Source organism: Vanacampus margaritifer, chromosome 13, assembly GCF_051991255.1.
Source record: "Vanacampus margaritifer isolate UIUO_Vmar chromosome 13, RoL_Vmar_1.0, whole genome shotgun sequence".
NCBI classification, from domain to species: domain Eukaryota; kingdom Metazoa; phylum Chordata; class Actinopteri; order Syngnathiformes; family Syngnathidae; genus Vanacampus; species Vanacampus margaritifer.
Genome location: NC_135444.1, coordinates 6,895,576 through 6,923,443, shown reverse-complemented (window position 1 = coordinate 6,923,443; position 27,868 = coordinate 6,895,576). Strand labels below are relative to the sequence as shown.

At 39.4% G+C, this 27,868-nt stretch overlaps 1 protein-coding gene across 5 annotated transcripts; it reads right to left on the bottom strand.

Annotated features, from left to right (window-relative positions):
- Positions 1 to 121: 121 nt before the first annotated feature.
- Positions 122 to 22,034, bottom strand: LOC144062088 (protein FAM163A-like). Of its 5 annotated transcripts, XM_077583023.1 has the most exons (7): positions 21,716 to 22,034; positions 10,232 to 10,317; positions 6,093 to 6,195; positions 5,175 to 5,277; positions 5,078 to 5,102; positions 3,566 to 3,680; positions 122 to 1,831 (listed from the first exon to the last, which is right to left on the bottom strand). In XM_077583023.1, exons 6-7 carry the CDS (start codon positions 3,656 to 3,658, stop codon positions 1,433 to 1,435), a joined length of 492 nt encoding a protein of 163 aa, XP_077439149.1. In that variant the 5' UTR covers positions 3,659 to 3,680; positions 5,078 to 5,102; positions 5,175 to 5,277; positions 6,093 to 6,195; positions 10,232 to 10,317; positions 21,716 to 22,034; the 3' UTR covers positions 122 to 1,432. The 5 variants fall into 5 exon arrangements, with proteins under 5 accessions (XP_077439149.1, XP_077439150.1, XP_077439151.1 ...); XM_077583024.1 differs by lacking the exon at positions 6,093 to 6,195; XM_077583025.1 differs by lacking the exon at positions 10,232 to 10,317.
- Between the last annotated feature and the right edge of the window lie 5,834 nt (positions 22,035 to 27,868).

The following is a 27,868-nucleotide window of genomic DNA, read 5'->3' as shown; positions in this document are numbered from 1 at the left end:
GTATTGTATATTGCAACTAATACTGTAGTAAAATCATTTCAGGGTAATTTCATCACCAACGCTCAGACTACTCATCAGAGCAGTTGATTTATGTGGGTTTGAAAATAATCACACACTTCCATTCCAAGCAATTACAAATCTTTATTTGTCAAAATGTATAACTGTCAAATATTACTGATCTTATGCATTTTTGGATCAAGATTTCAAAATATTTTTCATTTTGTTTAACTAGTAGCTACTGAAATAATTTAGTAGGTAATACAGTAAGTGATGACATCTTAATAGATTCTTTATATAAATGTTTGTCCTGATATATTGTATTGATTTTATAAACACAACACATTTCACGTTGATTTGAGTAATAACTTTATACCAGTGTCCTGTACACTTATTTGCCCTTGCTCATACAAATAAAATAAAATAAAACCAAAATAGTTTTTTTTTGTGTGTGTATATGGCTGGAAAAAGTATGCAAAAAATAAAGTGTCATTTTCTGCTGAAAATAATGGGAAATGTTGTGGATTCTGAGAAAAATGTGTTACAAAAAAATTGTATACAGTACTTGGGAATATCACAGAAACATTGTTGGTCACAAACAATGACTTACGGCATCTAAAAAGTGAAGAGAAAAAACACTATTCATTTTAATGATTCAACAATGAGAGAAAAAAAAGTTAATTGCTCTCTCCCCATCAAAACACACAAATACACATGCACATGACAAGCACGTGTCCATCTGAAACACAAATGAGTCATATCTCTAAAAAAAAAAAATTTGCATCAATGTTAGTAAAAGACTAATGGCATGTGGGTCGATATATCCTGCAACATCCAGCAGAAAATGTGCACCACAAAGTCAGAGAGTAACGTTTCATGTATGTGGTCTAACTACTGTATGTGGTTGCTGCCTCCACTTATGTTGTCCTATAAAACCACAACTGATAAAAGATACTTCAATTGTCTTTAAAATACACGCATAAAGACACAAAATGGAAGCTCAGTGAGTGACCAAGCAAACCAGCGGGCTTTAAACGACCAGTGAGCCACTCCTATTTGCTAAGTGTACCTCACATCCTCATGATGATCTGCCAATAAGGTTAGAGGATGAGATCAAATTTGCTGAAGTGAGACTGAAATGCATTTCTAAACATCTTGCATAGAGATAAAACCTCCTTTACACTTGAGCATGCACTAATAAGATCTAGAATTTTATAACTGCCTCTCAAACTTGTTTTGGGCAGATGTGTAAACACTAATTTAGATCAGATAGCCCTCGGTCTATAAAGTCATAACAGTCAAATGACAGTGTAGCTTACAAACATACACTGCACATACACCCACAAAAAAAAGGTCACCTAAATGAGTACAGTAAATAAATTCACCATGATAAAGCGTCCTATAACAGCTTTGTGTTCAGCGCTTCGTTGCAGTGTCACACATCTGTGCTGATGGCTCGAGTGTTGGTGTAGAAATCGGGCGCTCTGCTCCGTGGAGCCTCCCTCAGCAGGGATCCCTGCACGGCGGGCAGCGGCATGGCCAGCGCCTGGTTCTCGTAGTGCGTGGGCATGTAAGTGATGCGCTCGCCTCCGTTGCGCATCTCATCGGCGCTTCGGATGAAGAAGGGGGAGTCGTACGGGGAGCAGGTGGGGCAGTAGCGGCGACGCCCCGCTGTGGCTTTCCTGGGTTTGGAGGATGCGGGTGGTTCGGGGGGTGAAAGTGACAGCGGCGTGCCGATGGTCCCATCCGGGCCGGAGACGCTGCAGGTTTTGCATTCAAAGTGTTGCAGAGAGTTGGAGCCGCTGTCAGAGCCATTCTTCTTACAGCAGTAGTACTGAACACAAATCACACAAAAACACATCACAGCATAGAAATTTCAAAAATTCTTTGTGAAGTCTGAAATGTTACTACTAGAAGTGTATCCTCTCAAGGTGACATTCAAAAAGTCACAGTTTTGAGTTTTATGTAAGCCGTACTGTACCTGCTAAATCTAATGTGATCAAATATAAGATGCATTGATATATTTATTGCAACTTTTCAGTAAAATGTTAATTATGTTGACTGTATTTTCAGTGTAGAGCAGCACTACAATATCCTGAGACCATCTTCAACTTATAAATGAAAAGGTTACAAATCATTTGCAGGGGTGTAGTTAATCATTTGGGGGCCTAAGGCAAACCCAGGCAAGGTGCAGGGCTGTATGAATTGAATTGAGAATGACACCTAACTGAGGTGGCAAACAGGAAGTACATTAGCAATTCAAATTCGAATTACAGGAAGTAGAATTTAACAATAAAATTAAAAAGTATATAAGCCTATTTGCAACAAGAATTTCATACAAATATAATTGTAAAGTCACACAAATACATGTACACAATACTTTTTTTTTTTAAATTAACATTACAAGCCTAGTCAGATAAAATAGATCATTAAAATTGTAAAAACTTATCAATTGTTTGATTTGATGGTAGAACAGCACGTCATTTCCCAGAATACCTTGTTTCATCCAAGTATTCAAAATGGCTGCCTAAATATTTGGACATTGCTTGGAGCACGCTAGTGAAATCTCATTCTCACTGGTATGTGACGATGTATTGAATTCAATTCCACGTCTTGTAAATCAAATTGAAATTCAATTCAACGTCCTGTAAATCAAATTGAAATTCAATTCAACGTCCTGTGGAGTGGGGTCAATTCAAATTCATCCATTGAATTGGATTCTGAATTTTGCACAGCCTTGCCAAGCCAAACATTTACCTCCATAGACTTGTAATATTCATGTTCATCATCATTAAAAAGCGTTAACCTGAGAAAATTGACAATTTTATGAGCTAGACAGCCTTTCAAAACCTCCTTGAGGATTATTATCTAACGAGGAAGTCGCCTCACGGTCAAGAGGGAGAGCAGTTAAAACTATCATGATAGATTAAGCATTGGTACAGTATGTGTTTTTAAAACAAAGGAAAGTTTATTAGCTTTTATGAGCTCAGGCAACTACCTGTGTTTTCTTAATGGTAATTACACCCCTAACATTTTGTCTGCTAGTGTACTTAAGGTTATGGGACATGTTGTGTTGTATGGAAGCACGGAACTGCCAGTGCGGAGTTTTGGACTGGGCTATGTCGTTTAAAACAAAGTTGTGAGAACGTATTGATGAAGTTCTTTGAATGCTTTGGTAAAATGTAAAAAAACGAAAATTCCCATAATGCCACAGGGTACTGACATGCACATGCACAATTGTGCACCACGATGCACAAAACAACATTTAATATTAGCAGCATTTTCTATAAACAAGGTTTGTTTAGTTTTCACCGGCGGTAAGATTTGTCTTGTCTTGTGAAGTAGCTGTAGTGCACGATTACGCATGCGCAAGTCAATACCCCGTTGTATCATGGGAAGTAATGTAACGTTGTTAGCATTTAGCCTACGTTTTACCAATACGTTTGAACGACTTCATCGTCAAGTTCGAATGACATAGCCCATTAAAAAATGTTTATTCCACATTGGCAGTTCCACACTTCCATAGTATTGGCATAGAAATACACTCAAAAAAAACGATGTGGTGTACCTGGAGTCTACAGTAACAGAGCACAGCTATGATACACAGAAGTATCACTGTGGCCAGTATTCCTCCAGTTATGACAACAGTTCCAGCTGTCATCCGACCAGCTCTCCATCAAACTCTGACAAAGGTGCAAGGAATGACAACATCAAGTTTACAAGAGATTGCGCAATCACACATGCTTATTGCATTAATTATTGCTTTCCATAGCTGTTTATATTTCTCATTGCTCGTTTCAGTTACAACTGGAAGTTATGATGAGCACATCTACCTCACAGTTCTGAGTTTCTGGGTTAAAATCTTGGTTTGGGTCTTCCTGTGTGGATTGTGCATGTTCTCCTGAGCGTGTGTGTGTTTTCTGAACAGCACTCTGGCATCCGTCCACATTCCAAAAACATGCATGTCAGATTCTTTGAAGAGTGTAAATTGCCCAAAGGTGTGAATGTGAACGCCTACTTGTAGGCTCCTTCTCACCTGCAACCCCAAAGAGCAAAAGCCATATAGAAAATGGACGGATGGATCTATATATAGATGGTATCCTGTTTATATATTATTTAACCATGTACCGTTTGCAATTCACATCTGCACTTATACCATGCATTATTCAGGTACAGTTGCAGCATACACTTCTCCTCTCATTCTCTCCGATATAGCTGCATAGATAGTGGACATTTGATATATCTATTGTCTGATATTAATCTTAACACTGCTACCAGGTGCACCAGCAGGAATTTGTGGATTTGGTGTTAGGGGATCAGTTTGTGCCCTACCACTTCAATGGCGCAAGTTAAAATTATTATTCATATTTATCATGTTTTAATAATATTTTATAACTGGAAAAAAATTATCAAAAATGATTCTATTGTTTTATTTAGATCTTACATCCCACCATTGATTGTATGCATTTTATTTTTTAATCAAATATGTATATAAAAAACTATAATAATTCAAAAAATTTAATTAAAATTATTACAATTATTTTTCTTTTTTTTAATGAATTTTTTAAATTAAAATATCATTTTATAAAATTGTTTAATGTTCTGTATGTTATGGCCACCGGGAATTTGTGGATTTGCTAGGTGTATCAGTTTGTGCCCTACCACTTCAATGGTGCAAGTTAAAAAATATTATTCATATTTATCATGTTTTAATAATATTTTATAGCTGGAAAACAATAATAAAGACGTATTCTATTGTTTTATTTAGATCTTGCATTCCACCATTGATTGTATGCATTTTATTTTTTAATCAAATATGTATATAAAAAACAATAATAATTTTAAAAAAATAATTACAATTATTACAATTACATTTTTAAAATACATTTTTAAAATTAAAATATAATTTTATTAAATTGTTTTAATGTTCTATATGTTATGGCCACCAGGAATTTGTGGATTTCGTAGTAAAAATTGTAATAATTAGTAAAAATAATACTCATATTTATTAGGTTTTAATAGCGACTTTTTCCCATTGTGTTATTTAAATCTTATATCCCACTGTTGCTGTTATACTCACTTTTAGGTAAAGCTCTGCTTAACACCTGGAAAACAATACAAAGAAGTGTTTTTAAAATGACAGACCAACAGATGGATATTACATTAGCTGCACTTACATCAGAAGAGTGTCCCTGGGTAACTGGAACGGTTAACTGAAGTCAGCTCAGAGGTTAAAGTCATATGGTCCCACCCCTGGATGAACACGCCTTATGGACATCTCTGTGGACAGAACAAATGTGTGAATGTGACCTCATCTGAAACTCATTCTAGCAGCTGCATCTCCACACGGTGGCAGCAAGGGACAGAAACTGGCCATTCAGAACAACTTAAGAGCATAAAATGCCCCTGGTAAAGGAGGAGGAGAGGGAGCATAAACCACCAGAAGGAACAAAAGGACAGGGAGAGGGTAAAACAAGAAGTAATAATGATGCAAGATTAAGAAGAAAGATGAAAGTTCTCTGTGGAACAAAGTACATTCACAACAAAGTTCATTCCATTTATGTTTATAAAATGTCATGCATTAGGCTATACATGTGATACTTTCAATGACTGTAAGTGTGCAAAAAATGTTATAGTTCTGCTCATTTCATCTAGAACAAGAAATGCACTCCACCAAGAAGTGTACAAGATTGTCACCAACCTGACAGGTGGCAATAACAGAACATATTCTTCTTGGACAGATCAATTTGTATCAAAAGACTACTGATGGAAAGAGAACAGAATAAAGCAGGAGGAATCACTCAATCCAAAGCATACTACATCATCTGAAAATTGATTCTCCTTATAATTAGCTAAGGGCTATGGTTGTCCAATCTTGCATTAGTGAAAGGAAATTCGGCATGAAAGACAAAGAACACAGTAACTCTTGCAAATTCTCCAACTGATGATTATAAAAGTGGTTTTGCTGCTTAAAACGCAAACAGGAACTGCTTGAAATTCCCTGCTGAGGCGAAAAAACATCCACCACAGGCCCTGATCTGCACCAGTACACCACAGGCGCTGGGCTAATGTTTCTGTCAGGCAGGCACTTTTACCTTCAATTATTTGTGGAAAACAAATAGCAGACTCCCCTCGACATCATCCAGCATCACAACTTTCTGCAGAGGCTGCAATCTCAGAGCCAACACGCCATGCAACCTGTCAGAATTAATGAATGCATTTTGAATTTAGGTTCATAATTTACTTGGAGACCTGAATTTGTTTTTATGTTTGCATCGGATTGTGTGCCTGTGTATGTGTGTGTGTGTGTGTGTGTGAGATGCATCCATCCACACATGCACGCAGAAATGAGCAAAAAAAGCTGGATCAGGCACCGCTGGGTCCAGATTACAGCGGCCCTCAGTCCCATGTATTGCCTGGATGCTGATAAGACTCTTGACACAAACATATTGTAAAGATTGAGTATTCACAAACATCTATATGAACCGACAACACAGATGGCACTTAAAAGCTGTGATTGCATGTCCTTCAATAAATATGATCGCCAACAAATATTCCACGCATGATTGAATGAGAAATATTGTAATTTACAATTACAAATATCCAAGCATTTCTGACATTTACGCAATGCAAATGCTTCCTTTACATGGTGTAAACAAACCACACATTGTATTGCTTTTGCCTGTGACTAGCTTAACAAACCAGGCAGATCGTTATAGTAGTCAAACATTTCATCACATTTTGAAATTAAAATAATCCTCACAAATCAAATGGCATCGATCCAAAGTCCAATACTTTTCTTTTTTTTTAAAAAACAAAACAAAAAACCTAGTCCAATGCTTTTCAATGAGAGGAGAGTTGACCGCCATTTTGACTTGACTCGGAATTGTCGATACACTAAACAGTCTAAACTGTCCTATTCCTCTTATTATCAATTTAAAGGGCAAGTCAACCCAAAATTTTCTTTACAAAATGTTCTATACAGCTCCACTAATTTAAACACGGTTTTCTGAATATGATTTAAGCAGCAAAATCAAATTTTTAGCAATCTCAGTATCTTAGCATATCTGCCTCACAGTGAAATTCCCATTAGACTCTACCTGGTCTGCTTCTGCTGATTTTCTACAGATACAGTTAATGCACTTTTTAAAAAGGAATGCATCGTATATCCAATGAAGACTCTAAATCAGGGGTGTCAAACTCATTTAAATGCAGGGGCCATATTAAACCCGAATTTGATCTAAAGATGGCCGGAAAATGATGTTCCAGTCTAATGATGTAAAAATAACGACAGGTCAAAACACTTATTTTTTGTGTGTGTGTGTTTAAAAAAAAAATCTTATTGCAACATAATCTGAAAATGTGTATCGGTACAAAATTTTTGCATCAGATCCAGAGTAACGGCCACATTTCAGAATGTCGTTTAAGTGGTTGTCAGTGCACGCTGCAGTGGACAAAATGAGCAACAACAGTTAATTTTTGTCTAAAAACTGCAATTTGTGTTTTGTCCTCACGGGCCAAATTGGACCAACTGATGGGCCGGTTCTAGCCCGCGTGCCGTTTGTTTAAGATCCCTGCATAAATTGCCCATAAGTATCGATATAAATTTTGATTGATGATTATACAGCAGCACCAGTCAAGAGTATACCCGAACTCTTGCCTTAAGTCAGCAGGGAAAGGCTCCAGCTCACCCGCGACCTAAATAAGGACAAGCACTATACAAAACGAATGCATGGAAAGTCATAAGAGCCTCTTGCTAGGATGGAGGCTTCACGACTGGCTGGATACATATTAAGCAATTTCCATATTGTATCCAATTGTTGTCATTGTAAATGCATACACTCCAGTTCTTGCCATTGTATGACTTGTATGACATGTTACATGACTGAATGTGGCTGGTTTGGGGTCTATCAGAGTAATGAATACCCCGCCTTCCCCCAAAAGCCCCTCCCATTGCTATTTCTCCCTTGATGGAATGTTCCCAATGGAGTCATGGCCATCCGTCTTCAGGACCACCTGAAAGGCCTTGACTCGTCGGAGGGTTTTTACAGGATTGATTTTTTTTTTTTTTTGTTGTAACTCAGGCCAGCATTCAGCTTGCGCGGCACTCCAGCTTACAATGTCTCTTTTATGTTGCCTGGTTGATAGAAATACAAGAAGTAATTCTTAAATTGAATCAGTTAGTTAAACTAATCAAGAAATGTGTGTAGGGACTAAACTTCCTCCAGTTCTACATCTACAATCGCAAGTCAATTTAGTTTTTAAGCCACTGTGGTGAAATTTGTTGGCCTGCCAAGACACTGCATCCATTTTCTATTTGTTGTCAATTGTCATTAGCATTGAGCAAGAGGCGGGTTACACCCTTAACTGGTCCAATGAGCATCTTACTTAATTGAGAATTGTGTCGATATTATAAAAATGAGTCGTTCATATCTGATCTTATTGGTTTGCAGCAAAGGTTTTATTAGCACTAAACTCTGAACAGTAACAATTCCAATGCTAGAACGAACACAAATGGAGAACAGTCTTTATGTCTTGTATTGACCATGAGCCGGATTGCCATTCAAATCCAATTACAGTATAAGTCAGTATAAGTGTAGTTGCCTGGATATTTGTATCATTCTACAGTGTAAACTGATAAGACATGTCACTGTAAATAAAAAAAAATTAAACAGAAATTTGTCCCATCAGTATGGTAATTTCATGGGAAATTCATCTGCAGCTTGAAGCAGGTCAAAGATCTAATCTAGCATGCACTATTCAAATGAACATAATGAGTTGGCGCTGTGGTAGGAAACGCAATACAGCAGCAGACGTAAATTAAATAATGGGATAAATGTGGGAGGTAATTGGATTTTAGGTCATGTGAGCTGACAATAATCGACTGTTATCTCGGGAGTGGTTGCACATGTGTAGCTTTGGTACGGTAACGCTATAAGGGATGAAACAAAAACTGCTCCAATGTAATTCATTAACATAGACGGAATCATTGAGCTAGTGTTTTTATAAACATGTCTCAACATTGTGGATATACATCGAATAATGAGGACCAATTCAAGAGCAGTTTTCTTTACATGATATTGTTGGGTTTGTTTGGCAGTCAGGGAAGCAGTTATTTAATAATATGTTTGTGGCCAGGGTGATCAAACATCTCACTGAGGGGTGGCCCCGTGCACAGACCCATACACATGCTTGTAACCCCTTCTACAACTCCACAGTAAGGGTTTGATGAAATAATGAAGAAAAAGTATAGTATAGTTTCCCAACACACTCATAATAGTAGTCTAGTAGTAAAAAGCAACGTTTTGCTGAGCTTAATTTACTAGATAACTTCATTTTCTTTGTTGTTGCTTTGCCCCTGTGTATTGTCTCATAGTCTATCACTTCTGTCTGATACACTAATTCGCTAACAGCTGTAGCCGTTCGGTATGTTGTGAAAGTAATGATTTTGAGTGACTGTAAAAGTCAAATGTTGTTTACTAAAGATCAATTCTTTAAGTCAGGTCAAGCTGTATAGAAAATGGATGGATGGATGGATAGATCAATACATTGTGTTCTGTATATCTGTGCACTGGACTTTAGGCAAACATCTTTAGGTCATGGAGCTTGAAATAAAGGAATCTAACGATAATGAGATTAGATTTTTGGATCTGGAAACATTTACAATGGCATGTAAAACCTTATACGCAAACCGACAGACAAAACTGTTGCTCTAGCTTCCTTCTCTTGCTTCTCAATCAAATACATTTTAGTGGAAAGAGACTGACAAGACTAACGATCAATCAAGTTCAATTTCCTGATTCTTCCACTGGCTAATTTTGTGGCAAAGAATGCAGTGAATGCAAAGAACCACTCCCCAGAATCATCCTCTTGGCCCAATACAAACAAAAGCACATGATCAATAGCTTTGCTTACAACTCTGTCTTGGGAAGCTCAAGACACAGACGACATCATGTTTTTATCGTTTTCTCCATCCAAGCTGATGCCCGCTCTGATGCCATAAACTCCAAATTTATAATTGGAGTGTGTCAAATGATGCAGCTATTCAGTCTCTCAATGCCAAAAAGCCTGCCAGCTTCTGATTCAGCTCTTCTATGAACTTGTTATTGCTCTGGATCTTTGTATTTATGCCCAGTCCAACACAAACACAAGTGAAACCTGCCACATGTTCAACAACCATGGCAAACAAAAACACTGTTTGATTTGTGAATAAAAGTACAATAATACAACCCACCTGAAAAACGAAGAGAAGAAAAAGGGTCTCCTGTATTTACATTACTTGTCCTCATGTGGCCGAAACAGATTTCAGGAAAGTCGAGACTGCGGAATAAAATACCTGAGGTCACTAAAGTTGTCATTTTCAATCGTGTATCCTCACTTTATGACCATCCATTAATTTTCTTTACAGCAAGGCCAGAACCAAACGTTGAACCCTGAACTGTCAAGCAGATGTGCAAATCACAAGCGCACTGTGCTAACCACAGAGGCAACTTGCTGCTGATTAATATTTATTTGGTTTTACTTTTACAATTTACGAAATTCAATTAACCATCTGATGTGTGCTTTGTTGTTGTTGCACAACACAACAGCAATGATGAGCAGGCGTTTACTTTATCCTTGTCGTACGAAGAACTTGAAATTGCAACGAATCCAAGTGAACTGTGTCGACGGCTCCCTTCCTTGGTGGAGGTTTTCATGCATGCCAGATCCACCACACCAGCATCTACCGAATTTCAAACACAATCTGCTTCTTCCTCAAGTCGCTGATTCGGTGGAGGCTGATGTCTGTGGATCTCACTCTGCTTCATCTATCCTTCCTTCCTTTCCTCAGTCTTTCCTTTGGTCTCTTGAGGTCTCCCTAATTTGTTGGAATTTAGATGTTTCTGGAGTTGGTGAAAGATTGTGGTTTGTAACCCTGCGGGTAGTACGTGGTGTCTGGTCGGGGCTGGATTTCACTTTTCTTTCTTTTCTTTGATCCTTTCTCAGGTCTCCTGACAACTTCACGACTTTAGTGGGATTCTGAAGTCTTCGGTTTAGGTGAAGCGTATGGGATTTTTAATGGGTTTCAGGTGAACTAACGAGCACAATCTCACACGCACGCACACAAAAAGGGCAATGATGATGTCATGTGTAATCAGTAAGATTACCGAAAGAACAATACTGAGCTCTCTCTCTAAAAAAAATTAAAAGCGCCAAGTTAGGGAAAAAAGAGAGTTAGGCTAAATGAGCAGTGGCATGGATAGCATTATCTCAAATCAGCACAGAGCTACCGCTGTTGTTTTGTTTGTTTCATGGCCAGTTCCAGTTGTACAGAGACAATCACTTCCGAGTGGACGCGTCTGCTAGCTCCCACTGCACATATGAAAGAGTTTACTGGAAGGTATCAGGGGAATGACGCCGTGCCTGCAATTAACGTGTCATTAAGTATATATATATATCACAATGATCTTTTTATGTCTGTCTGTCATCTATTTATCTATTTATCCATCCATCTATCCATCCATCCATCAATCTATATGTTCTATGCACCCCCACAAGTTAAAACACAGCATTCCGATTACTATTGGGTTTATGAAATCTGAATTAAGCAGCAAAATCCAACAGTGTTTATCCGTTTCCGGGGGCAGCCATTTTGCCACTTGCTGTTGACTGAAAATGACATCACAGCTGTTCAGGGCTTGGGTAACGACCAATCATGGCTCACCTGTTTTCTGAGTCTGGGCATGTGACATTTGTAAACTGAGCCGTGATTGTTTGATACCTGAGCAAATGTGATGTCATTATCAGTCGAAGGCAAGTGACAAAATGGCCGCCACCATAGATGGATAAACATGGGTGGATGTTGCTGCTTCATTCATATTCCTCTAACATAATATTCATCTGAATACCATGTTTAGACTAGTGGAGATGTTTGTTTGTTTGTTTTACTTTCTCTTTAAATGACTTCCATCCCAAAATATGATCCATAACAGTTGAAAGCTCTTGACTATATAATTCTAAAATAAATAAATAAATAAAATAAAAAATCCCATAAACACAATCCTTAACGTTGTGATTACGAATATGATGTCACTTATTTATACGAGTCCAGGCAGGTGATGCTTTTGGCAATAACGTGTTCGAAGCAGAAGAACCATGTGATCATTCTGCAGACAGCTGTGCGTCGTCACTCTGCTTTACGAGGTTTGCAGCCGTTTGTTTCACCAGAAACCCTTCAACACTTCACAGCAGTGCTGCATCACTTAACGCACACCCAGAAAGTGACGCTGGCAGCAGGGAAGCAGTATAATTATTGTTCCCCATTCTGCTGGTCAGCACCATAGCCACATAAAAGCAAATGAAATGGTCCAGCGTCTATCTTTGATGGAGTAATGCACCACTACCACTACTTCATTAGCATACATTTCCGTGGACATTTTGTGTGTGACAGTGAATAGATGGCAGCGAAGAAATCATGACTGCTCACACACAAGAGATGAGATTCATTCCAGGGAAGATGGTCATAGCATTTCGCTAACTTCCCTACACATTTTTGCATTCCCTCAAAATGTGTTCCTTTCTAAGGTGCCAATTCGCTGAAATGATCTGAGCCTGCCAAACCCAATGGCTGCTGTTGAGGGTCTTCTGCTCAGATTTAGTTATAACTGTTTAGATTTAGTCAGGTTACTGTTTTAATTTCCTCAGTAGAGCTTGGTGAGTGTTTGAATGAGGTCTGGGGGCCTCCTCTAGTTCCACAACAATGTGTGTATTAGTCTTATGCTAGGTGACGTCAGGTCTGAGACCTACTATATTTCCACATCAAAGGGCCATTTGTCAATGTGTATTGAATGATGTCTGTCTTAGATGGTAACTGGGGGTGGGGGCGGGGGGGGGGGGGGTATTGTGGTTTTGGGAGTTTTATGATATTCCTCTTCAAGATAGTATAAGAATGCTGTGAGTCCGCTGTAACGACACACTTGCGAGAGGACTGCAGCCATTTGTCTGTAAACTTGCTTGGGTCCGGAATATTCTGTAAAATAAATCCTTCGAAGGACCTGTTCACCGATCTCCAGTCTGTATTCAGAAAATCAACATTCTCTCTACCCGAACAACAACGAACACGCGGAAGACAAAGATAGTCTTCTTTTTTTTTTTCTTTTGTATGTGGGTGAATATGTGTATGTGCGTGCGTGCATTCATTAGTTCACCTAAAACCTATAAAAAAATAAATAAATCCCATACCGTTTCCCTAAACCGAACACTTCCAGCCAGAGTCGTGAGGCCATCAGGAAACCCGAGAAAGGACCAAAGAAAAGAAAGGAAAGTGAAATCCAGCACCGACCAGACACCACCCACCAGGCCACTAACCAGAGTCCTTCACCAACCCCAGAGACATCCAAATTTCAACAAATCAGGGAGACCTCAAGAGACCAAAGGAGAGACTGAGGAAAGGAAGGAAGGACAGACGAAGCGGAGTGAGATCCACAGACACCAGCCTCCACCGATTCAATGACCTGAGGAAGATTGTGTCTGAGTTTCGATAGATGCTGGTGTGGTGGATCTGGCGTGCATGAAAATCTCCACCAAAGAGGGGAGCCGTCGACCCCCGCCAGGACAGAGCAAGCGCCACACCTCAGGGCCCCCCAGGCCGCGGCAGCGCCAAAGAACGACCCCCGGGCCCCGCAGGGGCCACCGGCCGGAGAGCAAACCCAGGAGCAGGAGCGCCCCCCACCCCAACGCAACCCGCGCCCCCAACCCAACGCAGCAGGACGGGGCACTGCAGGCCCGCCAGGAACCCCACCGGCCCACAGCCCCCGCTCCCCCCACGACCCCCCGCCCACCATCCACCCCCGCCATCCACCCCAACCCAGCCCCAGCCGCCCCCAGGCCCCCAAACCCCCAGACACCCTCCCACCCACAGCACCCCCCACCCAGCCACCACCACCACCCCCCAAACAAGCCGCCCCACGCCCACCAACCGGCAGCCCCCCACCCCCGACCCCCAGATCCCGGGGATCCCCCGCACCCAGGCACCGGCGCCGAAGAGGGGCCGGCAGCGGAGCGGTGAGGGCATCCACGCCCACCCCATCCCCCACCGCATGGAGGGACGGAACACCGGGGGCAGAAGGGGAGATGGGGGCACCGGAGGACGGGCGGCACCCCCGAACCCCAGGCCCAGCGGGGAAAGGCCCCGGTCGTCACTCCAGCGTTCTTAGTGAGAGTTAACCCTGTTACTGAGTTCGCCAGCTTGCCGAGTGGCAAACTCTACCCCACAAAGATAGTCTTCTAACACTGCCATTATTATGGTTTGCGTGGGTTCACTCCAACTTCTTCTCACATTCCAAAAACATTTCTTAAGACTCTAAATTGCCCGTAGGTGTGAATGTGTATGCAACTGACTGGCGACCAGTCCAGTCATCTTGCCCCAAGCCAAATGGGATCCACCCCAGCACACGCACAACACTAATGAAGACAAATACACCAACAACAAAAAATGGATGGACTGATAATAAGATTATATAAAGACAGAGCAAATTAAGAAAGGCAGGGTGATGCAATACTTCACCCTCAGTATAAAAATAAACGGAAACCTACAGTCAGACATTCTTCACAGCAAGTTCTTGATCAGGCCTCCGACTCACTTCGGCAATTAGCGTCCCCAAAAGCGCTCTCTTGTTTTAAGCTTCAAACGAAGCTTGCATAAGACAGCGATTACAAGCTCTGTGCTGATGAAGTCAAATAAAGTTAAGGAGTTTCTATAAACCAACTTGAGTGGTTCTCTGGGGAAAAGAGACTCAATTCCATCTCCAAGTATCGAGTTGTTTTCCTTTCTATTCTCATGTGGCTGAGTTAAGACTAAGTGGATTTCGTGACTGGGGATCCAGAGGAAATGTCTCACACGTTGTAAATATTTGATGCATTTGTTTTATCTATCATATTGCATGTCTGTGATTCAATTAAGTGAATACTTTATTTGCATTACGACTTAACAGGAAGTGCAGTGTGTGAATAAACTATAATATAAAAAAAGGGCTATTTTATGCCCGCGTGTCTTTAATATGTATGCAGAACTACTTTCTACTGTCTTTCTGTTTGTGGTCCATGGACCTTGAGCTGTACCAATAAGCCTCAACCTCGCACCCTCACATAGCAAGAAAAGAGCACTGTTGGTGAATAGCTTTTACTGTATGAAAAAAATGCAATGACTAACAATGTAACAATTGTTCTAATTTTACCTTAAAATGACAATATATATTTAAAGAGAGCGATGACGGTACACAGCAAATTCTTTAGTGTTAAGTTGAGTTAAAAATCTAGTTTTAATTATTTTTTAGTTACTGGGTGTTGATTTGGGTGTTATTTGAACACTCACAGTGACGAAACAACCCTACGGGTGATGTTATTTCAGTGAGTCAAACTCATTGACTCCGAGCTGAGTTACCTTACACATCCGGGCTCTTTTCTCTCGCAAATAAGCGGCGTATTCCCCTGGATTTTTTTTTTTAATTAACGTAGAAAAAGTGTGAGACATAAAACAAAAAGTTTCCAGATTTTCAGGAGTAGTGTAATTTATGTTCATTATTTTTCTGTAAAACTAAAAACGAAGAGGATATTTTGCCGTACCGGCAATTCGTATTTACCCAAATTACAAAAAATTTGCAGCAGCGAACACTCGTGGCGTACTTTTTTGGGTTGGAAAATAAGAACACTAAAACTGTGAAAAATTAACACCAAAAAACAGAATTAAACACTTTGTGGTTAAAAGTAACAACAAAACTGTGAGAAATTAACACAAAAAAAATTATGGAAATAACACCGATAATGACAAAAAACAACACTGATAGGGTAAAGTAGATAACACTTTAAAGTGTAAAAAGTTCACTATGAGTGTTATAATTTCACTCTACCAAACACTTTTGGAAGTGTAAATTTAACTCTGAACTGTTGAGAACTATATGAACTCAGGGAAAGTGTTTGATTTAACACTATGGGAGTTAAATTCACACTTACGATTTTACTGTGTATATATCTACCTTAGCAATAGCAACACGGATAAACTGCTTTTGAGGTCAATAATTTTGGACTAGAGATAGACCGATAATCGGCCTGGCCGATAATCGGCGTAGATATTCAGCATTTTATGAATAGCTGGCGAATTAGCTACTATTACCGTGCGGGTTAACTGTTAGCCTGCGAGCTAACAGTTAGCTCGCGAATTAGCGGATATTTGGGAATTAGCGTGCGGGCAACGGTTAGGAAATATTGATAAAAGCAAGCAGTGAGCGAGTGCATGTGCGTTCCTGTATGTGTATGTGTGTGAAGAGTGAAAGTCACTCATGGCTGTTTGTTTCACTACTTTTTCTACCACAGAAAACCAGTATGGTGAAGACTGCAGTGGCACACAAGAACGACGGAACACTCACAGAAAGCAAAGGAGAGAAGACAGCCGTGTTGATTAGAGATTCCTCTATCAGCTGGCCAGTAGCTCCGTTTAGGATACAGTTTTTGTTTTAGAACTTTAAAACAAAGATAAGTGAAAGATGAACATTGAACACTTCAGTTATATTCATTTTGGGGGAAACCCTTTTACTGTAGTAAATTTTATTAAGATATTTATTTTCATTTAACCTTATGAGACATAATGCTGAGCCTGAGGGCACCATCCACTTTCTGTCAGAATTTTAAAACAAAGTTGTCTATTTCCTAAGATCTAAAAACCCTTTAACATGTTGCAAATCACAAAAGCTGCTTAATAAACATGTGCTTAAAGGCATTTAAGCAGTCAAGTACTGAAGTTTTTATTTTTTCTGCAAATGAATATCGGCTTCAAATATCGGTTATCGGCCTCCTTGACTACCTACCAATAATTGGTATTGACGCTGGAAAAAAAGCATATCGGTCTATCTCTATTTTGGGCCGACTATTAATCTCAATTGTGAAATACAGAGTGCTAAATAACTATAATCTCAATACTTACAAGTTATAACTCATCAATAATTTGACTGAACCCATAAAACGAAAGATGGCTGAAAATGCTAAGACAAAGATGAGGCTGACTCTTACTGAAGTTGGAAGTGGACAGAGTTCAGCGTCGTGTCATCCAGCTCCATTTATTGTGCGACGAGAGCACAGCTAAATTGCAAATTCATGGCAAGAAAGCACCAATCCAGTTATTCTGAAGGCTCCTCAATCATTTACACAGCGCTTCTGAAACTCGTTACTCTTCTCTGGCTTATTTGCAATACTCTAGCACACAACCCTAAACAACCCCGTGCACATAAACACACAACACAAAGACACTTTGGGCCTAATTTAGTCTCTTTTTAGAACAGTTTTCGAGGGGTGCTTAGCATGACTTGTATGCAGCATTTCCTTACAATATGGAAGCGATAGTATTCCTTTCTGTAACTCAGTAATGTTTGTCTTCCAATAAAACTTACTAATCCATCAGATCAAACTTCATTTTGTGCCTACAAGTCTTCTCCAAAATGTTCCATGGTGAAACCTATCAGCCTGGAAAACTTTCTTCAAATTGGGCATTCTCTGACACTTTTATATTTTTTGCCAGCAGCGCACGCAATCTGTTGAGTGAGTGAACGTGCAATTTAGTGCCTGCAATTCGGGATTAGAGGTGCAACGATTAATAGACAACAAATCGATCATCAATTATTTTAGATACCCAGTTTTAATCAAAACTTTCCAAATCCTTGGAATTTTTGCTTCTCAGCAGTAAATCTCTGATTTCTGTAGTCCTCCATAAAAGCGGAACGATTATCTTTGTGTTGAATTAAAAATGACACATTTGCTTTTACTTTGGGAAACAATGATCAACATTTGTGCATATTGTCTGACACAACCAGTGATTGAATCATAATTAATTTATGTTTGTGCGTTTTCTGCACTGTCAAAGTTGAAAGATGAAATGAACTTCTATTTTTGAATAGAGGTGGAAATCAAAACACATTTTCTTTAATCGTTTCATTGATGATTATTATTAAAATAATCGTTAGCTGCAACTTGCAACCCTATTTGGGATCTTATTAAAAAATTGCAATCTTCAACCAAAGCAACATGCCCACCAACAGCATGCACAACCGTTACAACACCCGCTATTTGGAATTGTGATAAATCTGTGTGTTGACAACTAATGACAATCCAGTCGTTACAAAAAACAAACAAATAAAAAAAAAGTAAAGCAAAAAGACCTGTAGCATTACAACTAGGGTTGGACATGGTATGAATTTGAACGATTTTGGTTCCTTGTATCAATTCCAGTTCATAACTGATTCACAACTATAACTATTAGGGGTGTGCCAAAAAAATCGATTCTCATAAGAATCGCGATTCTCATTTAGTACGATTCAGAATAGATTTTAAATGTCCCAAAATCGATTTTATTTAAATTAGTTCATACTGTCTTCCCTTTGTTTATGTGCGCCTTTATTTGGAGCGCTGTTCATGTTGTACCCGATTTGGCCACTTAGGGGCAGTGTGGTTCCACACAATCTGATACGCCGTTAAGTTGTAGACACATTAGAGAGTGGAAGAAAAAAAGTCACGATCAAGTCATTCCAATAAAAGTTGTTTTTTTTGTAGCGTGGAGCCGTTCTTTTGAGTGATAAAAGTGCCGCGAGTAGCGCACTAATTAGCATTAGCTGGTCAGATTGGAGTAGATCATTACGATTCCTTGAACATCTATTAATTCAAGCAAAAATCAGTCAAATCATTTTGAATCAAAAATCTTTCTTAATTGAAAATCGATTCTCAATCGAATCGCGCACCCAAAAATCGGAATCGAATTGTGAGACATTCAAAGATTACCACCCCTAATAACTATGCATATACTTATCGACACTGATGGTTTTTAGTGTGTTAAAAAAAGGAAAGATGTCAAAGTGTCCCTTGGGGGGTAAAAAACAACAACAAAAACACCCCAGGTTTAAATGAAGATACTAACTAGTTATTTTGGGATCAAATCGACTGAACTTGTCCACAAATGTTAGTTTATTCATGTTTGTTTATTTTCTATTTATTTTTCCCAGTTCCAATTGATTTGACAATTGATGCCCATCCCTACAACAGAGCGTTGGACTTTCACAACACTCATAGCCATCCAATGGTTTGGCCTAAAAAGTATACACAGCATTCATCCTTTATTGATGAAGGTAAGGACTCTAGCTAACAACATGCACATTATGTCCCAAAAGAAAGGACTATATATTCCAGTTTTGTTACAACAAACATTTTCCGTGGCTGCGGTGTCACATGTGATAGGCCTGACTGCAGACACCTCTGGGAAATCATCCCATTTCCTGTTGTATCACATCTACCAGAAGCGGAGAATTTAAGATGTGTGGCTTGTGTGTGTGTGTGTGTGTGTGTGTGTGTGTGTGTGTGTGTGTAAGTAAGGGAGGGCTTTGTGGTGAGCGAGAGAGGCTGCTCCACAGTTATTTAGCCTCCCTCAGTCAGAAGTGGGTCAGGGCGCACGACACCTGCTTTTGTACCGACTTGATTACGTCAGGTTGTTGCCATGCATTTACACTCAGCAAAGCATAATTCCACAATTGTCCCATGGAAACTATTCATCATACATTCTAATACTCAATATGCCAAATTACAGAAATTACATATTAAAAGGTGACGTATGTGAAACATACATCACCATGGAATATGAAATTTGTGGACGGTCCCTACCTGGACGGTAAACATCCGGCTCACTTTTACACGCTCTGCCAGCTACATTTTGTTGTGCTCAGCGTGCTTAACCCTACATTAGGAGACCCCGGCCCCCCATCCCCATCCCAAGGAAGGACATGAAACTTGACATGTTGCAATTCACACCGATCGGAATTGTCAAAGTATTTGGCGATAGAAGACGGCATTTTTCATGCCCATTTTTAGGCACCGGATGTCATTGTGATCACGGGACTGGATAGGGTATGTTTTTATTGATACTTAATCGACTGAAGAAAAGATTCAGGGAATAAGATACCAGAGATATTGCACTTTTATTCTTTATACACAATGCCTTTAATGGAATACTGGAAAATGAGTTTTCAGTGGTGTATCGCGTTAGTGAAACAAAAATAATATGAATCGTCATCAAAATTCACACGCACATCTACTCATGTCAAATTCAACTTCTGAAAATATCAAAACAGTATTTTGGATTTTGTGGCCATTAAGCCTTTTCTCATCATATAGTTGTGAACCCCTAGGATAGGCCCTATGTAAATTTACAAGCTATAGTATTTGGCCTAAATCAATATTGAGGTCTCACTACGATACTGTTTTACACTACTTTTGTTCATTGTTCACTAATACTACTACCGAAATGAAAATGTTTGGCTGAAAACGAAAATGAAAAATGCTTAGCCAAAAAAACAAAACACCGAAAAAAAATTATGCAAATTTTTACTATCATTGCATTTATTCTAATTAATTAAAGTTATTATATTATTATAAAATATTTATTTAGCACTGGCATGTAGTTCGCACAGGCGGACACAGATGCGTGCGGCTGGACAAGGTGCGGCGCACTTAAAATTGGCACATTCACATATTTACAAACGTTTAAAAATAAATAAATACATTTTTTCGCACCAGCTAATCGGCTTTGGAAATGGACTGCAAAGTCACACACAGCGTTCTGTACAGGTCTGCCGCCACCCGGAAATAGCGGTGTTTGCGTGTTTAAAACTGTTGATAGCAATAGTGCTAGCATTAGCTAAAGTTTTTAGCATGGCTACCGGGATGCCGGTGAAAAAGTGGAAGCGTTCGAGGGGCTCTTATATATATATATATATATATATATATATATATATATATATATATATAAAGGGAAGATGTTGCAGGAGAAAGAGTGGCTCAGTGTACTCCAGTACATGACAGTTCTGTCTTTTTTCGATCCGCTTAAATGTTCATGTTTGCCGTTTAACTCAAACAGACGCTTGCTTGCAGCGGTTTTTTGCTTGCGTCACCACAACATCCTATTTCGGTCATATTATTTTATTTATTATTATTATTATTATTTATTATTCGGCCAAATATTCGGTGAATCACTACTAATACTGTTTTAGAACAATAATGTATGTTTGTCTCATGATAAATACATTTTACAAATAATTTAGGCTGCTTGTATTCAGGGCTGAACAGGCACAAATAAATAAATAAAACCAGCCCTTACATTTTGACTTAGCCACACCGGCTCAGCCCGACTAACATGTAGTTCTGCCACTGATGTTTATTGATTATGTTTCAGTTTGCTATCTATATTCTAAATAGATTAATGGACTGTTCCTTCTAAATTGTGGGTCAGTCTCTTGGGGTAAAATGTATAGGAAAATAATAATAATAATAAAAATAAAAAAACACTGCATCGGCCCCAAAAGAGGGAGATGTGTGGCAGATGGCTAGTCCAGCCCTGCGTAAGTACAAATGATAGTTTTTTTTCTTTCCTGTTTTCCCTTCCAAAAACAGGACGTTTGTCTGGACTACTTTTTTTTTTATGAGCATACACTCTCCAAGGACCACTGGTACACTTAAGACTACAAAATTAGCAATTACATTAACTTTTTTTTTTTAAATCTGCATTTCACCAAAACCACATCAACTTTAAAAACTAGATTTCAACCATTAAAAATGAGCGCGGGGGACAAAATCCAACACACAAAACGCACAAGACGTGTTGACATTTTATCCAGTCATTCCACACACACCATGCACAGCAGTTCCATACCTGAGATAGTTACATGGCGCTTGGTTCTCCTAGCTCACGTCTCGGCTGGGATGATCAGTTAAGGCAGCAGCAGCATCCTCAGCAAATAAGCACTGACCCGCACCCAACTATCACCTCCGAATGAGCGGTCCACAAAAGGTCAGAGAATCGCCACACAGCGAGCACTGACAGCTGACGTGAAACAATCGAGCATGTTCACGACGGTGAAATAAATTGAACACGAGGAGGCGCTTCTACGCGCGTTTAATAGAACAACATTCGAATTTTGGGCGTTCTGAGAAAATGAACAGCGACCGAGGAAGCTTTCAAAAAAAAAAAGTCAAAGCTGAAACAACATACAAGTGACGACTGAGAGGGAGGAGGCGCATAGAAGATGGGAGCCGCCCACAAAACGCACTACTTGCATCCTTAATGTCGCATTGTTTTGATTTAATACACAAAAAGACACGACTAAAATATTACACTATTGATTGAATTTTATGATTTTTTTCTAAATGGAATAACCTACCAGTTTATTGTATAAAGGAAAATAATTATTGTATAAATAAAGATGACTTGATGTAGGAATAAGTGACTGTGCGTCATCTGTGTCCCTTTAAGGGATGTATAATCTATCGAGTGACGTCAGGATTATGGGCCGTTATTGCAGTTTGTTGTGTATCGGCCACTGATCTGTACATATTACTGGATAGCCGATAAACCAAGACTTTTGAAGCCGCGAGGCCGCTATATTACAAACAGCATGATTTTATTTGTTTAACATAAACAAGAGGACTTCAGATATTTTACAACTTGTCTTTAATACACGTAGACCTATAAATTATATGATTAATGATGTTTACTGGAGGAAACTTGATGTCCATCTGCCAAATCTAATACTGGGGTCTAAGGAAGGAATGATAAAAGAAAAAGTGGGTCTGAGCACCCTGCCACAACTCCCTCAACCCCCGGCCCTAAGAGCCTACGAGCTGTATAGAGCAGGGTTCACCAATTCCGGTCCTCGAGGTCTGGAGTCCTGCAGCTTTTTAAATCAGGGGTGCTCAAGTTCGGTCCTCGAGAGCCCCTATCCAGCCTGTTTTCCATGTTTCTCTCCACTAACACACCTGATTCATGAATCGTTATCAGGCTTCTGCAAAGCTTGCTGATTAGCTCATCATTAGATTCAGCTGTGCTACAGGAGGGAAACATGGAAAACAGGCTGGATAGGGGATCTCGAGGACCTAATTTGAGCACCCATTTTAGATGTTTCCGCCCACTAGCACACCTGATTTATATAATCAGATCATCAGCATGCCTGATAACGATCCTGATCTTTAATATCAGGTGTGTTGGTAGGTAGAAACATCTAATCTGTACGTACACGTATAGTTTATAGTACAATGGTCTGCGCACGAGATGAGGGGAGTAAGATGGCCGCCCTGTGGCTTCAACGGCTTGCATGGGTGTGTATGAGCTATCGGCTATCCAGTAATATACAGATCAGTGGTATTGGCCTACTGTAGCTGCTTGTGTGTTCAATTCGTAGCCTATTTGTGTGTTTGGTTTAGATGCCACAACCCACGGATTTCACACAACATCAGCGTTCCAACACTCGCACCTCCAACCAGGGCGTCTCAGCTCTCTGAAATGCTTCGGACAACTGAGACAGACACACTACACATTCATAACGGTCGACGGGTACGCGCAACCGAGGGGTACAAGGGTGGAAGCGCAAGCACGGCAGACGCGGCCCACACGTCGCAAACAGCAACTGGAAACAGCGCTCATGTTAAACCTGTAAGTCCCGCCTCCTCTGTGGGATATACCCTATAAACAGGCTGAAAGTGTATCATGCTCTCTGCTTTCTATAAATTAGTACTTAAATTAAACCCCTTGAGTAATTAAAAAAAACAACCTTGTGCTGGTGTGTCGAATGACACAATAATAAAGACAATAATGCAAAAACTGACCTATCAGCTTCATGGGATTGTCTGGATAACACACAAGGACACTTTTAGGTCATTGTGGTGATGTTTTTTCTCAGGGCGTTAAGCAAAGGAGCCGATGTGATTTTAGTGATCCGCGCTACAGTATAGGCCATCCTCAACACAGACCACTGAGCTACAGTAATTGATTTGCCCTCAATCACTGCTCTCTTAATCTACTTACCGTTCCAAGCAAGTCCGTGCAGATATCGACATATTGGACCTGGCTGACCAAACAAGGCTGAGTCGGGTTGAATAGAATAGAACTGGGATTTTATCAATCCATCCATCCATGTTCTATTCTGTTTGTACTCATCATTCTGCAAAGTACTGTTTATCCATATACAGTACGTAATACATGCTGAAAGGTCGCCATACGTTCCGCTGACAATTATCCTATGTGGCTATACAACATTGACCAGTGTGTCCCCCACTTTCCATTTGAATAGCTGCAAGCCTGTTCAAGCCTGATATGATGTATAGCTTACTTTTGTTCGACTAATCCTACAGTGTCATGCACCAAAGACTCAACAGAGGCTTGAAGACAGTAAAGACTCACAACATGGCGACGTGAATAACATTGGAGACAATCTAAAAAGGTCCAATGCAACCACAATCCTATCAAACATTGCGCCTTTGCAAAGATGAATGTGCACTACATCTGTATTTTTTTAAATGATTGAAGAGGGACTGACAGAATGAGTGACAGGTACACAATCCCTATTGTGACTGCAAACTGCACTATGACGCAATGGGGAAAGGCCGTCGTATCTGCATATCGATTATTTGCAGCTGCCATAAACACGCTTTAATGGAACTGTCAGGGTGTGCGATTGCATATTAACTGGGGTGGGGGCTCAGCTGCAGCTGGAAAACAACACAGGCCACATCATGCAGGGAAGAGAATAGGTGCCTACTACGGATGTGCCCCAAAAAAAAAAAGAAAAAGATTCTCATAAGAATCGCGATTCTCATTTGGTACGATTCAGAATAGATTTAAAATGTCCCAAAATTGATTTTATTTAAATTATTATATACTGTCTTGCCCTTGTTTGCGTGTGCCTTTATTGGGAGCGCTGTTCATGTACAACTTTTTGGCCACTTAGGGGCAGAGTGGTTCCGCGTAGTCTGATACACTGTTAAGTTGTAGCCACATTAGAAAGTAAAAGGAAAAAGTCACAATCAAGTTATTCCAATAAAAGTTGTTTTTTTGAAGTGTAGGAAGAGCATATGCCGGTGAGTAATGCCAACGTGCTTCTCTGTATACATTCCTGAAGCGTTTTGTATGAATAGGCGTTCTTTTGAGTGATAAAAGTGCCGTGAGTAGCGTGCTAATTAGCATTAGCGAGTCAGACTGGAGCAGATCGTGACGATTCTTACTTTGCACATCTATAAATTGAAGCAGAAATCATTGTCAATCAAATCATTTTGAATCAAAAAACTTTCTGAATCAAATTTCATACCCAAAAATCGGAATCAAATCGAATTGTGAGACAGTCAAAGAGTCCCACCCCTTGCCTACTGTATACTTGATGACAGAAGTAGACAGTTGTCACTTTTGATGTTCCTCAATTTCAAACTGTTTAGCTATTCAACAATCCACTAATCTTGTATTAAAAGGGACATATTATGGAAAACTCTTTTTATTGTTTCTATAAAAATCATTGGGTCTCTGTGGTGTGTACTAATACATCAAAAGTGAAATTAAACAATCAGTGTAAATTAGCACTATTCATTTGCAGTCTGGGTGTGGAGGAACAATATAAAAGAGCAATATGGTAGTATGGGCTTACATGAGCAAAATTGGACACCCTGTGTATGCTCCAAAAACCTCGATAAGGCCCTCTTTCCTGGGTTGATGTTACTATAACTCGAAGCAATCACATCTTCCTGCTTCATTCAGCACACACACACTAATTGGCCTGCAACTACATTACTCTCCTTCCCTTAATAAGGTTAAGTGCGTGTCTGCCTGACCAGGCCCATCCTTCCACATACTCCCTTCCCCTCCATACCACACAAAATGTTGCATATTGGTGTTGTTTTCGTACATGAACTTCTTTACATGGTATAAAGAAGTGTGATGAAAACGTGTGTGCGTTTGTTGTTATAATTCATCAATTGATCAATGGCATGCTTTGACCTCTATTCAACAAGACACGATAGGTTTATGAAGTTAAAAACTAAATTGTTTTCTCTTATTTGAGAGATGAGTGAGTGACGATCCAATGGCTATGATCCATCAACCATATCATATTAAGTTAATTAAGGACAAATCAGTTCCTATTCTTTATCTGAGTGTAAAATTGGTTTGTGAAAAAAAAGTATTTTTTTCTCGTTAAGACTAAAAAAGACAATAAAAAAATAACTAGCCCTTTTTTTTCTACATCGATTGCAAATTGAACATGGGAAGAAAGATTGATATAGATATATAGATTTATATATATTCTTTTGTGTAGTATTTGATTTCTGTATGGAGTAGGGTTGACAGCGAATGGAGGGCACTGAACTGGATGCAAAAAAAGTCAACCATACAAACTGCGCGCAAACTGGCTGACTTAATTGAGATGTGAATTGACCGTTGTCGAATCAGAACTTTCTGACTCGAGTGAGAATGAAGAGCATGAAGGGAGATTGCAAACTTGGACGCTGAACTGGAAAGAGACAAGTCGCCCTAGGTTAGCTTAGTGCTAGTTAGCTGGTACGACAGACAACTTGGATGGATCGTTGGATGGACTGATGGATTTTTAAAACTTAACCAAAAGAAAAGAAAAAACATCCTGGGTTCTCCTGTTGGACAGTGTACAGCGAGGGATCCCGGAGGCTAAATTATTTTAACTAAAAATAAAAACCTTTTGTTAGATATTATTAACATTTTAATTCTTTATTTCATATATTAACCATGTTGAAGTGTTTTGTAGTTGTGTAAAGTGGGTGAAATAGTGTTGAACTCAGTATAATTTGACCTTAAACTAAGCTGGAACATATTGTTTGGTCTAAAAAATTCCTTCTCAGTGTTCTGTGCGAAAACACACATTTGGTCCTTGAGAACAGAATCTGCATCGAACACACACACCCCTGACTCTGTTTGTGCCATCGCTCACGGAAAAGTACCCAGAGAGTACGTTTTGTCTACAAATGAAAGAGAGGCGGTCTGTTTAACTATAAGAAGCCATCTTCCCCGAGGAAGAGACACATTCGGCACTCTGAAAATTCCACCTGTTACGTGATGTTCGGAGTCTGTCACGATGTCCAGAGATCTCTGTTTTAATAAATCATTTTTGCAAAGGTGTTTTTTCTTACATTAAAGATCTGTCTTCATATTTTTGGAACACGCAAAGAGGACGAATAAATCTTTTCGTCATCACTTTCCATAGGTTGACAAAGCTGTGTTAGCGTGTCGGTCACATACGTACAGTCTTGGTACACTTCAATATGTAAAAAAAAAAAAAAGTGAATATGAAGCTTGGTAAAGCACATTGGACATAGTGTAGATAAAAGCCATACATAAATTTACCATTATGATCAAATTAAATTTTTCATTTAACTATTGTGTGTTTTTCAGCAAAAGTACGAGTAAGTCCTGGCACTAATTAATAAAAAAATAACGAAGTTTATTTAAGTAACACATACATACACAAATACACACACGGTGCTCCAATCAATCAAATGGCCAATCGATCGTGACTGTCCAATTTCAGTGGAAAAGTACGTACACGATTGGCATACGTCGATGAAAATAAATGCAGTCCTTTGAGAAATGATGTTGGTACACGTCCTTTAAAAATAAAATGAATCCACTGTCTTCTCAAAGACTTGGAACAAACTTTTCCTGGTAATTGTTTCCCCTTCTCCATGGAGCATTTGCAAGCAGGGGAGAAAAAGAAAGGCGCAGCCAGCTTCTTGAATTTCAGTGGGCGTGACAAAGCTTTACCAGAGGTGTTGCCACTTACCCGAGGGGTTTGGGTTGAGTGCACTTCCGTGTCTTTTTGACGTCACCAAGTCACGCAAGTTTAATCTGCTCGTTTGAAGCACACATTTTAGAAAGGAGGAGAAAGCTAAAGAAGTCGCGGACTGACTTTTTTCACACTTGGTTGGATTGTAGGCCGGGGATGCATACAGTATTATTGATAGAAAACCCCACTAAAGTGCATTTTCATACTATGGCACCTTTAAAGAAGTAATCGAT

Excerpts from the sequence above, each read along its gene's own strand:
- LOC144062088 (XM_077583023.1), bottom strand. The coding sequence starts at position 3,658 with ATGACAGCTGGAACTGTTGTCATAACTGGAGGAATACTGGCCACAGTG. Across the intron at positions 1,832-3,565 it reads TCTGTTACTGTAGACTCCAG|TACTACTGCTGTAAGAAGAA; the intron begins GTACACCACATC and ends ATTTGTGTTCAG.